This window comes from Pongo pygmaeus, chromosome 9, assembly GCF_028885625.2.
Source record: "Pongo pygmaeus isolate AG05252 chromosome 9, NHGRI_mPonPyg2-v2.0_pri, whole genome shotgun sequence".
NCBI lineage: Eukaryota > Metazoa > Chordata > Mammalia > Primates > Hominidae > Pongo > Pongo pygmaeus.
In genome coordinates this window covers 6,515,485-6,528,960 of record NC_072382.2, presented here as the reverse complement: position 1 = coordinate 6,528,960, position 13,476 = coordinate 6,515,485, and the positions used below count along the sequence as shown (strand labels likewise).

Below are 13,476 nucleotides of genomic sequence, written 5' to 3'. Positions count from 1 at the left end.
CAGGAGAATCGCTTGAACCCAGGAGGTAGAGGTTGTAGGGAGCTGGTATCGTACCACTGCCCTCCACCTGGGCAATAGAGCGAGACTCTGTCTCAAAAAGAAAAAAAAAAAAAAGAAAATTTATGCCAGGTGCAGTGGCTCATGCCTGCTCAAAGTTCTGCCTCCCAGAACTTTGGAAGGCTGAGGCAGGAGGATCACTTGAGCCCAGGAATTTGAGAGTGTCTTCCCTGGGCAACATAGAGAGATCTCATCTCTACCAGAAAAAAAAAAATTACAAAAAATTAGCTGGGCATGGTGGCATGTCCCTGTCGTCCCAGCTACTTAGGGGGCTGACGTGGCAGGATCACCTGAGTCTGGAGGCAGGGGGTGAAGTGAGCTGAGATCGTGCCATTGCACTCCAGCCTGGGTGACAGAGTGAGACCCTATCTCAAAAAAAAAAAAAAACAAAAAGCATTTACTATCCACCATGGAAGGTGAGACAGACCTGTGAGTGATTGTTCAAAGGACAAAAAATAAACCCCAGAGATAAGACAAAAGGGTGCCTCCATGGGGGTGTGATTTAAAACTGAGAAATTGGGCTTTTTCCCCCTCCCCTCTTACCCCATGGTTTACTAAAGGAGATGGAGAAAAGGCTTCTTTTTTTGGCTGAAGTATTTCACACTAAATTAAAGCCAATTTTAACAGCACTTTGGTTGATGAGTGAAATTAACAGACTGACCAAAAATAAACGAACGCTGTCTGTACTATGTGAAAAAGAGGCAGCTTTGGCCGTCCTGGGTGAACGTGAGTTTTCAGGGTTGCTGGGAATGTCTGTGAATTGGAGGAAGGGCCTAGCTGGGACTCTCAGGAGCCGAGGCCCTGAGGGGCAACTTGCCTGGTCCCTGCCCCGAGGCGTTAACTGCTTTCTTCCTGAGCCGGAGCGCAGGCCAGGAGGCTGGACCACTGGGCTGGCACTCTTGCCGAGCTGCTCCCTGACTTCCTGACTCCCTTCAGCAGCCTCGCTGCGCTTCAGTTTCCCTGAATGAAAAATGGGGATGAGAATAGCTCCTACCTCCAAGGTGGATGGAGTGAGTTCAGACAGGTGACTCCCTGGGACCAGTGCCTGGCGCCTGACAAGGTCAGGTCAGAGCCTGCACTGCTGTTACTGATACTGACCCTTGGCCATACCAGGGGACAACTTGGTTGCCATTGCCAGGTGTTCTCCCACCACCCCCACTACTGTCCCTGTTTGACGTGTGGCAGGAATAAAGCTGTGCACGTTGGAGCTTTTGGCACATCCTGGCTTTCAGGTGAAAGGTGCATGTGTGTTTGAGGGTTGAGCCTGGCCAACCCAGCCATGAGGTCGGACCCAACCCGGGGGTGAGTCCTGAGCTTGGCACCCCTGAGCTGTGAGGCTCACGGCGACATTCATTGTGTGGCTTGGCCGCACCCCTTTCCCTGCTGGGCTGTTGGTGTTTAGACTGGAGCCTCTGTGTTCGCTTCCAGGAACCAACCCGTGTGCGGACAGGAATGGGGGGTGCAGCCACCTGTGCTTCTTCACACCCCACGCAACCCGGTGTGGCTGCCCCATCGGCCTGGAGCTGCTGAGTGACATGAAGACCTGCATCGTGCCTGAGGCCTTCTTGGTCTTCACCAGCAGAGCCGCCATCCACAGGATCTCCCTCGAGACCAACAACAACGACGTGGCCATCCCACTCACGGGCGTCAAGGAGGCCTCAGCCCTGGACTTTGATGTGTCCAACAACCACATCTACTGGACAGACGTCAGCCTGAAGGTAGCGTGGGCCAGAACGTGCACACAGGCAGCCTTTATGGGAAAACCTTGCCTCTGTTCCTGCCTCAAAGGCTCCAGACATTTTTCTTAAAGCACTGTCATATTTATTGTAACGCAGTTCAAGCTAATCAAATATGAGCAAGCCTATTTAAAAAAAAAAAAAAAAGATGATTATAATGAGCAAATCCAGTAGACACACACAAGGGCTTTTGTGAAATGCTTGTGTGAATGTGAAATGTTTGTTGTCCATTGAGCTTGACTTCAGACACCCCACCCACTCTCTTGTCGGTGCCCGTTTGCTTAGCAGACTCTGTCTTCATTTATAGTGCAAATATAAACAGCCAGGACAAATACAGGAAGACTTTTTTTTTTTTTTTTTTTTTTGAGATGGAGTCTTGCTCTGTTGCCCAGGCTGGAGTACCGTAGCATGATCTCAGCTCACTGCAACCTCCGCCTCCCAGGTTCAAGTGATTCTCCTGCCTCAGCCTCCTGAGTAGCTGGGACTGTAGGCACGCACCACCACACCCAGCTAATTTTCTTTTATATTTTCAGTAGAGACAGGGTTTCACCATGTTGGCCAGGCTGGTCTTGAACTCCTGACCTCAGGTGATCTGCCCACCTCGGCCTCCCAAAGTGCTGAGATAACAGGTGTGAGCCGCTGTGCCTGGCCTAGGAAAACTTTTTGCCTTCTAAAGAAGAGTTTAGCAAACTGGTCCGTGGGCTGGCCTTCTGATTCTGTAAAGAAAGTTTGATTGGTGGCTGGGTGTGGTGGCTCACGCCTGTAATCCCAGCACCTTGGGAGGCCGAGGCGGGTGTATCACCTGAGGTCAGGAGTTCCAGACCAGCCTCACCAACGTGGAGAAACCCCGTCTCTACTAAAAATACAAAAAAAATTAGCCGGGCATGGTGGCGCATGCCTGTAATTGCAGCTACTCGGGAGGCTGAAGCAGGAGAATGGCTTGAACCTGGGAGGCGGAGGTTGTGGTGAACCGAGATGGCACCATTGCACTCCAGCCTGGGCAACAAAAGTGAAACTCTGTCTCAAAAAAAAAGAAAGTTCGATTGGTGTACACCAAAGCGCATTTGTTTATGGATTGTCTGTGGTGGGTTTTGTTCTGCTGAGTTGAGTTGTGACAGATCTGTATGGGCTCTAAAGCTTAAAATATGTACCATCCGCCCCTTTACAGAAAAAGTGTGCCGACCTCTGTTCTAAAGTATTGGACAACTACAATGTTTGCTCATTTATTATTCTACCATTTGTTTTCTGCTTTTTGTTGTTGTTGAGATAGGGTCTCCCTCTGTCACTCAGGCTGGAGTGCAGTGGTGTAATCTCAGCTCACTGCAGCCTCGACCTCCTGGGCTCTAGTGACCCTCCCACGCAGCCTCCCTAGTATCTGGGACTACAGGCACACACCACCACACCTGGCTGATTTTTTTTTTTTTTTTTTTGTGGAGACGGAGTTTCCCCATGTTGCCCAGGCTGGTTTCAAACTCCTAGACTCAAGCGCCCACCTCGGCCTCCCAAAGTGCTGGGATTACAGGCGTGAGCCACCATGCCCAGCCTATTCTAGTATTTGTATTACATAGCTTTAAAAGATTTTTTACAATTTTAAGTCAAAAGGGTTCTTTGTAGAAAAAATAAAATAAATAGAAAAGTATAAAAAGAAAAAAAATTGTCCATAACCTCTCCAGCCAGAGACGACCATTGCTGACACCTCAGCATATTGTCTTCAAGTCTTTTTTCTCTAAAATAGCATTTCTCATCATCACAGTCATACGTTACACAGAATTCTGTATCCTGATTTTTTCACTTGACATTACAACGGGTATGTGATGGCGCTGTGACAAACTCTTTGGCACAACCTTTTAAACGTGTGAAATACTCCACTGCACAGATGTTCGCTTTTAGGCTTAACTGTTCTTTTATTATTGCATGTGCTGGTTACAGCCGGGCACAGTGGCTCACGCCTGTAATCACAACACTTTGAGAGGCTGAGGCAGGAGGATCACTTGAGCCCAGAAGTTTGAGACCAGCCTGGGCAACATAGTGAGACCCCATCTCTACAAACAACTTTTTTAATAGGTTGGGCGTAGTGGTGCACAGCTGTAGTCCCAGCTACTCAGGAGGCTGAGTTGGGAGGATCGCTTGAGCCCCAGGAGGTTGATGCTGCAGTGACCTGAGATTACTCCACTATACTCCAACCTGAGCGACAGAGCAAGACTTGTCTGGGGGAAAAAAGTATATATATATATAAAATAAAAAATATATATTTATAAATATATAATATATAATATAAAAATATATATTTATAAGTTATAATATAATATATAATACGTATTTGTAAGTATATATTTAAAATATATATAATGTATATTTAACATATATGAGATATAATATACATTTATAAATACACATTTATATTATTTTATATAAAATGTATATAAAATCTCCAAGTTGCTTTTTCCAAAAAGGTGTCTTGCTGCATTTCAAACATTCATTTAAAAACGTGAATGTTGGCGATCTGGTCCAGAATGTGTTCAGTAGCTGCTCCCAGTGGCCAAGCGTCTCGGGAGATGTCTACAAAACACGCTGGTTCTGGCCTGGCATGGTGGCTCACGCCTGTAATCCCGGCACTTTGGGAGGCCGAGGCAGGTGGATCACCTGAGGTCTGGATTTCGAGACCAGCCTTGCCAACTTGGTGAAACTCCATCTGTACTAAGAATACAAAAAAATTAGCCAGGTGTGGTGGCATGTGCCTGTAATCCCACCTACTTGGGAGGCTAAGGCTGGAGAATCGCTTGAACCCAGGGGGCAGAGGTTGCAGTGAGCCGAGATCGCACCATTGCACTCCAGGCTGGGCAAGAAGAGCGAAACTCCATCTCAAAAAAAAAAAAAAAAAAGATGCTGGTTCCTAAAACGTGGCCCTTTCCCTCCTCACCTGCTGCCAGACCATCAGCCGCGCCTTCATGAACGGGAGCTCGGTGGAGCACGTGGTGGAGTTTGGCCTTGACTACCCTGAGGGCATGGCCGTTGACTGGATGGGCAAGAACCTCTACTGGGCCGACACCGGGACCAACAGGATCGAAGTGGCGCGGCTGGACGGGCAGTTCCGGCAAGTCCTCGTGTGGAGGGACTTGGACAACCCGAGGTCACTGGCCCTGGATCCCACCAAGGGGTAAGGGTTTGCCTGTCCTGTGCGTCCTCGTGTCCACCTCGTATGAGACAGTGCGGGGGTGCCAACTGGGCAAGGTGGCAGGCTGCCCGTGTGGCCCTCAGTGATTAGAGCTGTACTGACGTCATTAGCCTTGATGGTGGCCAGGACTGGTAGGACCCTCAGAGGTCATAGAGTTCCTTCGTGGAGTGGGTGCTGAGGCTGCATCAGGTGCAGCGCTGGCTGCTTTCACCTGGGCCGTCTCACCGAAGCGTCCGTGGAGCCTGCATAGCGCGGGTATCTGTGTCAATTTTACAGATGCAGAAACAGGCTCAGAGAAACCGAGTGACTTCCCTAAGGTCACATACCCAGTTAGAGCAGAGCTGGGCCAGGAAGTGCTGTCTCAGGGTCCCAACCAGGCCTTCTTGCTTTGCACTCTTGCCAAAACCATGATCCAGAACTGACTTTGAGGTCCCCGGACCTCAGGCTCCTCCGAAATGGCCTCTTGGAGGCTGCTGAGCCACAGCTTAGGACCCACCTCGAGAGGCAAATGTGCTTTCAGCTGCCAGGCATCCTGGGGTCCCTGCCTTGGGCACGGGGGTCAGACAGGCCCCAGATGTGTGGGGCGTCTTTCTGGACTTGAGTTTTCTTTTCTGTGCAGCGGACACGGTGCTCACCCTGTAAAGCATCTGCGATATGTGCAGCAGCCCAATCCCTGCCTGTCGCCTGTTCTGCTAGGAAAGGAAGAAGACTTCAGGATGGCAGGACAACAGAAAGAGGTCCAGGTTTTAGAGCAAGGGCAGGTCAAACTTAGAAAATTCTGGAATGAGGATGTGCATTTCCTCTTCTGGATCTACTAAAAGAAGAGGGAAGGAGGGGCTGCTGGGGGAGGAGCCCAGAGCCGAGTTGACATCCGGATCCCGCAAGGCCTCCCCTGCCCTGAGGTCTTGTTTTGTGATGTGCTTGTGTCCGTCCTGGTTTCTGCCGTGTCCCCAACATCCGGCCAAGCTTAGGTGGATGTTCCAGCACGCACTCGCCCTGTCTGTGCGCCTGTTTTTGTGTCTGTAAATGGGTATTTACTCGCCTTACGAGTGAGCCACTGTGGGAATTCAGGGAGGTGGCACAGTGACCACCCCTGGAGGGACATGTGTGTGGCAGGGGGCAAGGGTCTCGCCCTTCCCTGCTTCCTGTGCGTGGCTTTCTCCAGGACAGGGAGGGCTGAGCTGAAGAGGTGGGGACAGTTGTGTCCCCCCGCCACCCACTGTCCTGCGGTGAGAGCAGACTCACCGAGCCTGCCCTTCTCCCTTGTGCCTTCCAGCTACATCTACTGGACCGAGTGGGGCGGCAAGCCGAGGATCGTGCGGGCCTTCATGGACGGGACCAGCTGCATGACACTGGTGGACAAGGTGGGCCGGGCCAACGACCTCACCATTGACTACACAGACCAGCGCCTCTACTGGACCGACCTGGACACCAACATGATCGAGTCGTCCAACATGCTGGGTGAGGGCTGGGCCGGGGCCTGCTGGTCATGGAGGGTGGGGCAGCCGGGCGTTGGCCACCTCTCAGCCTCGCCGCACGTACCCTGTGGCCTGCAAGTTCCCCGACCCGGCAGGAGCTGTGGCCACACCCACGACTGCCCAGCAGCCTCACCCTCTGCTGTGGGGGTTGTCGCCATCCACCCCTGGGTGCTGTTGCTGCAGTTGTGTCGGGAGAGGCTCTGGTGACAGCTGTTTCCTGTGTACCTGCTGGGCACCGGGTCCCAGCTAATCCCTGTGCCAGGACTCTAATTTGACCCTACCACACATGGTGGAGGTTTTCATTGCTGGGAAAGCTGAGGCCTGAGGAAGTCACATGACTTGCCTTAGGTCACAGAGCTGGTGAGTTCAGGATCTCCCAGAGACACCAGGGCCAGCACTCGATCCCCACCCAGCCCTGAGCCCCACCGTGTGCAGGGATTATGCTGGGATTATGCTGGGAGTGTCCACACGCCCGGGACCCCGGGGCTGGTGCTCTCATCTCCTTTTTCCAGATCATGAGAATGAGGCCCAGGGAAGTTTGAAAAAAACCTATCCCAAGTCACACAGCAACAGGAGCAGGATTTGAACCGAGAACAGGGGACCGCACACTCTGTTCTGCTAGAGTAGTTAGCTGTCCTCGGTGATATGGCAGGTGACAGGGGCCACTGTGCTTAACAAAGGAACCCCCATCCCCCCTGCCAAGTTGGAAGACTGGAAGGTCAGGGGCAGAAGCTCTGAAGGGCCAGGTGCAGTGGCTCACACCTCTAATCACAGCACTTTGTGAGGCCAAGGTGGGCAGATGGTTTGAGCCCAGGAGTTCAAGATCAGCCTGGGTAACGTAGTGAGACCCCATCTCTACAAAAACATTTTTTAAAAATTAGCTGGGCATGGTAGTTCATGCCTGTAGTCCTAGCTACTTGGGAGACTCAGGTGGGAGGATTGCTTGAGCCCAGGAGGTTGAGGCTGTGGTGAGCTGTGATCGTGCCACTGCACTCCAGCCTGGGCAATAGAGTGAGACCCTGTCTCCAAAAAAAAAAAAGAAAAAAAAGAAGAAGAAGAAAAGAAAAAGAAGCTCTGAGGCTCCAAGCCCCCAGGCAGCCCTTGGCTTGAGGGCAGACAAGGGAGGAGAGGGTCACCTGGGCAGCCCTGACTTTTGTCCCCTGGCAGAGGGACCTTCAGTGACCTTGGCCCTAGGAGAGCCTCTGAGCACATCAGCCATGTCGAACCGCTCAGGAAGGGCAGCAAGAATTTGGCTTCTGACCTCCGCCACTGCTACTCGCCATCTGCACTGGGCGTGGTTGTGCCCATTTTACAGAGGAGGAGGCTGGGGCATCGACCAACTGAATGCCTTGTCCCGGGTACTGCGTAGGCAGAGCTGGCACTTGAACCCCGTGTCCTGGTTGCTGCTGGGGGTGGGCTGCACCCTGACTTGTGAGGCCAGTAGCAAGGTTTGCACGTGACTTCGTGACCGTCACCCAGCTCTGCAGCGCATCCATGACCCAGCTCATCCAGGCCGCATGCAAACCTGTTGCCAGGCGAGAAACCAGTCACAGCACAGCTGTGGTTGCCTGAAATCATTAAGCTCATTAATCACCCTGGAGTGAGGACAGACTCAGATGAAAACCAGCAAAAGCCCTGGAAACTCATGTGACCCTGCCAGCGGGGGCAGCCATGTGCATTGCAGCCTGGCCGTCACTCTGCTGTACGTGTTTTGGACTTAAACGAAACGCTCCGGATGTTTACTGAGGGCTTGACGAATAACATGGAAGGCCTGGGCTCGTTGCTGCGGGAGTGAAGGATGCACAGCCAGGCCTGACATGGTGAGAACAGGAACCTGGATCCTTGCTGCCTGAGTGGTAATCCTGGCTCTGCCACTTAGCAACTGTGTGACTGTAGCCAGGTCACTTAATCTTGGTAGATCCTGCCTGCGCTTCAGTGGATCTTGCTGGTTTTCCAAAGGTGGCCAAACACTTTAAGGCGTTCACGTGGTTGCTAGGCTGCAGGGTTGAACCCTGGCTCGCCCCGCAGAGCGCCCTGTGCTCTGTGGCCTGGCTGTGCCATTGCTGACACCGTGCCCGTGTGTGTTCATGCAGGTCAGGAGCGGGTCGTGATTGCCGACGATCTCCCGCACCCATTCGGTCTGACGCAGTACAGTGATTATATCTACTGGACGGACTGGAATCTGCACAGCATTGAGCGGGCCGACAAGACCAGTGGCCGGAACCGCACCCTCATCCAGGGCCACCTGGACTTCGTGATGGACATCCTGGTGTTCCACTCCTCCCGCCAGGATGGCCTCAATGACTGTATGCACAACAACGGGCAGTGTGGGCAGCTGTGCCTTGCCATCCCTGGCGGCCACCGCTGCGGCTGCGCCTCACACTACACCCTGGACCCCAGCAGCCGCAACTGCAGCCGTAAGTGCCTCGCAGTGCCCCGCACCTCACTCCCTCATTAGATCAGGCTGGTTCTGGGAGCTGACGCTGAAAGGAGCTTCTCATCTGGGGTTCCTGGGTGTACATAGATGGTTGGGTAGGTTGTGCACTGCACAAGCTGCATGATGCTACCTGGAGGTCCAGGTCCAGGCTGGGTGGACTTGTTGCTTCATCAGGACACAGATAAATGGCCAAAACCCCTCAGCTGGAAGGTCCCAGGCAGGATCTTTGGATGTGAAAACTAGTCGCGGGGGAAGGGTGCTTGCTCATACTGCCAGCACGGTGCTGAGTGCTTTCCACAGCGCTCATTTAATCCTGAAGCCTGGAGGGTGGGGAGTAACATGGTCCCATTTCACGTACAAGGAACCCGATGCACAGAGAGGTGTGGCAACCCACCCAAGGCCATACGACTGGGGCGGGTTGAGCCGAGGTTGACTGTGGCAGGCTGGCTCAAGAGTCCCTGCTCCTGAACCCTTGCCAAGCAGCCTGGCATCAGCTCGGGGAATTTTTGTCCTGACCCTCGGAAGCAGGTGGGCCTCTTTGTTCTCATGTCAGTGATGAGAAGAGTGACTTTCCTATGGCCCCTCTGGCGTACAGGTGCTTCCTGTTGGCAGGCTCTTCCCCCGTGACATCAGCAGCGAGCTGGTTATGATTCCCTACGCAGAACTTGATAGTTTATAAAGCTCTTTGTCATCCAGGCCCCGTTGGAGTCTCATGCAGACCTGGGCACAGGCAGGGCTGGTCTTGCCTGTCCCAGCTGCATGGATGGGGAACTTGAGGCTTGCAAAGGTTAAGGGGCTGTTTGAGGCCCAGGCTGGCAGGAGAAGAGCCTGGGCCAGAGTCTGGGACTTCCCATGCCTGGGCTGTCTTTGGTCCTTCCCATGCCTTGGCTGTCTTTGGTCCTGTTGCTCACCATCCCTCCCTGAAGCCATGACCTTGGAGAGTAAAATGGAGGTGCAGGTAACCCATGGCGAGGAGGGGTTGCCAAGACTCAGAGTCCCCGTCCTGTGGCCGGCAGACCTGGTGCAACGACTTGGATTTCAGACCAGCCACTGTAGCCCGCTGATGGTGCACTTGAAGTGCCACAGCTTCTGAACCCAGGTAGGACTCAGGCCAGGAGACTCTGTTAGCTGCTGAGAGGCAGAGGCCACCGGATGTTCTGGTCCTGCTAGAGAGCTGGTTCTTCGGATCCTGGTGCCAGTGCACTGAGAGGAGGCCCAGCTTGATTCCGGGGCGGCCTTGTGGTGGCATGTGCTGCTCACTGACACCCTCGAGGAGTGTCTCCTCCCGGGCTCGTTGACTTTGCCCGGCTTTCTGCAGTTCACTGGTGCACACATGGGCACATAGCAAACTGCACACACAGTCGTGGGTATGAGTTTCACTACATTCCACCACCAATGTTCACTACCATTACCTGCCTTCCGTCTTAAGTCTTCATCATTTAAAAATAAATTTGTTGGGCTGGACACAGTGGCTCATGTCTGTAATCCCAGCACTTTGGGAGGCTGAGGCGGGCAGATCACCTGAGGTCAGGAGTTCAAGACCAGCCTGGGCAATATGGTAAAACCCTATCTCTACTAAAAATACAAAATTAGCCAGGCATTTGTAAAAATACAAAATTAGCCTATCTCTACTAAAAATACAAAATTACAGGTGTGGGGCACACCTGTAATCTCAGCTACTTGGGAGGCTGAGACAGGAGAATCGCTTGAACTTGGGAGGTGGAAGTTTCAATTAAGCTGAGTTTGTGCCACTGCACAACTCTTGTTGCCTGGGCAACAAGAGCGAAACTCCATCTCAAATAAATAAATAAATACATACATACATACATACATACATACATGGCAGGGCGCAGTGGCTCACACCTGTAATCCCAGCACTTCTGGAGGCCAAGGTGGGTGGATCATGAGGTCAGGAGATCAAGACCATCCTGGCTAACATGGTGAAACCCTGTCTCTACTAAAAATACAAAAAATTAGCCAGGCGTGGTGGCGGGTGCCTGTAGTCCCAGCTACTTGGGAGGCTGAGGCAGGAGAATGGCATGAACCCGAGAGGCAGAGGTTGCAGTGAGCCAGGATTGCGCCACTGCACTCCAGCCTGGGCAACAGTGCGAGACTCCATCTCAAAAAAATAAATAAAAGAAAAGAAAAATAAATTTATGATCTATTTCAGAAATAACACATGTACTTTGAAACAGCAGAGACACATATGACACGGAGAGTGAAATTCCCCATAGCGCACCCCCAAGAGACAGCCCTGGTCCCCCCGTCTTTCCCATGGACCTCCAGCGGGGCGGATGCTGAACCGCCTGTTGTAGTCGAGTGGCGTGCTGTCCTGTCCTCCAGCTCCTCCACGGCTTCCAGACACCCACCTGCAGCCCTGTCGTTGCCTCCTGTAGCGCCCACCACCTTCTTGCTGTTCAGCCAGAAATCTGCCATCAGTCGGATGATCCCGGACGACCAGCACAGCCCGGATCTCATCCTGCCCCTGCATGGGCTGAGGAACGTCAAAGCCATCGACTATGACCCACTGGACAAGTTCATCTACTGGGTGGACGGGCGCCAGAACATCAAGCGAGCCAAGGACGACGGGACCCAGGCAGGTGCCCCGTGGGAAGGGTGCGGGGTATGCTTCCCAAGGCGCTCCGCTTGCTGGTTTCCAGGCTGCTGCCCCTGTCCTTAGCAGAGGGAGGAAACAGAGCATGGTTCTGGGTGAATGATGAATTGAACTTCGATTACATAGTCACAAGGTATCACCCTGAGATGCGTGGAACCCCGAGACTATGATTCTATGTAGAAACTGGGTTTCCCCGTTGTTTAAGTAGTCATGGTGGGGTCAAACCCCACAGGACTTTTGTCTTTCCAAGAAAGAAAATGGTCGTGTGTCATGCAGGGGTAGTTGGTACTGGTTGATCCAGGTTTATCCTTTATTTTGTGGGAACTGTACAGTCATTTCTGCTACAATGCAGTATATGCACTTCTAAAAGTCACCTATGCAAAATCGCACAGTAAAAATGACACGACTCATAGGGAAAGCGGGGCCAGGGCACAGCCCTCAAAATCTCCATCAATGACATGTAAGAAAAGAGAGGAACCTGGGAAATAGCAGAGCCCCTTTTGCACATTAAATGGTTAGATATATCCCACAATACTGTGCATTTGTAAACGTTAACACTGCAATAAATATGGCACTTCACCTTGGGAGGATCTGGAATTGGCTCATGAGTGTGGAAGGGTGTAGCGCGTGAGTTTTTGTGAAACGCTGGAAGGAGGATTGTGGAAATCAGATGGAAAGTTCTTACCCCAGGTGTGGAGAGGAGTGGGTCATGGCCCTCGCAGTGAGCCCAGGGAGGTCAGAGACAGAGGTGTGTGTGTGGGTGTGACCCTGTGCAGTTCCCTGCTTGCTGTGGTTTTTTGCATTTGCTTAATGTTTCTCACGGAGGAAATTGTGCATGAGCAAATGGGAAACCATGCTGTGCTCAAATTGTCCTAATACATCATTGCATTGGAACAGATTTGCTTTTTTTTGTTTTTGTTTTTTGAGATGGAGTCTCACTCTGTCACCAGCCTGGAGTGCAGTGGCATGATCTTGGCTCACTGCAACCTTTGCCTCCTATGTTCAAGTGATTTTCCTGCCTCAGCCTCCCAAGTAACTGGGATTAGAGGCGTGAGCCACCTCACCCGGCCAGATTTGCATTTTTGAAACAAGTGCTAGGCTGGGCGCGGTGGCTCACGCCTGTAATCCCAGCACTGTGGGAGACCGAGGCAGGTGGATCACCTGAGGTCAGGGGTTTGAGACCAGCCTGGCCAACATGGTGAAACCCCGTCTCTACTGAAAATACAAAAATTAGCTGGGCGTGGTGGCGGGTGCCTGTAATCCCAGCTACTCAGGAGGCTGAGGCAGGAGAATTGCTTGAACCCAGGAGGCAGAGGTTGCAGTAAGCCGAGATCGCACCATTGCACTCCAGCCTGGGCAACAAAAGCAAAACTCCGTCTCAAAAAATAAAAAATAAAAAAATAAAAAAACAAGTGCTGTAGCAGAAGCAACCACTTTGCGGTGCCAGGCTTGTGTGGCCTGTTCAGGAAGGATGTGCTCATGGCGGCCTCAGGCCCACCTGGAGTCTGCAGCTTGAGGCACAACCGGTTCATTAGTGTAGAATTCCAGGACAGGCCTGGCTCCTAAGCAGCCTCCTTTTACAAAAACCGCAGAGCCTGCCTGTATCCTAGCACTTTGGGAGGCTGAGGCGGGTGGATCACGAGGTCAGGAGCTCAAAACCAGCCTGGCCAACATGGTGAAACCCCATCTCTACTAAATATACAAAAATTAGCTGGGTGTGGTGGCACGCGCCTGTAGTCCCAGCTACTTGGGAGGCTGAGGCAGAATTGCTTGAACCTGGGAGGTGGAGGTTGCAGTGATCTGAGACCACGTCATTGCACTCCAGCCTGGGCAACAGAGCGAGACTCCATCTCAAAAAAAAAAAACTACAGAGCCACACGGCCTCTTTCTCCACCGAGCATTGGTGTGGGAGCCTGTGTTATCGTGGTGAAATCTCGGTACTTTCTTGAGGCAGAGAGAGGCTGAGCGTCTGGAGAGAC

General features: G+C 52.3%; 1 protein-coding gene across 5 annotated transcripts in view; it reads left to right on the top strand.

Annotated features, from left to right (window-relative positions):
- Positions 1-13,476, top strand: part of LRP5 (LDL receptor related protein 5) — a 141,880-nt gene that overhangs the window by 95,757 nt on the left and 32,647 nt on the right. For 3 of the 5 annotated variants that reach the window (XM_063670817.1, XM_063670818.1, XM_063670815.1), the window contains exons 9-13: positions 1,486-1,775; positions 4,724-4,950; positions 6,245-6,429; positions 8,540-8,863; positions 11,079-11,479. In XM_063670817.1, coding sequence (XP_063526887.1) covers positions 1,486-1,775; positions 4,724-4,950; positions 6,245-6,429; positions 8,540-8,863; positions 11,079-11,479 — 1,427 coding nt within the window. The remainder of the gene's footprint in view (positions 1-1,485; positions 1,776-4,723; positions 4,951-6,244; positions 6,430-8,539; positions 8,864-11,078; positions 11,480-13,476) is intronic. The other 2 variants (XM_063670816.1, XM_054439258.2) reach the window with 2 other exon arrangements.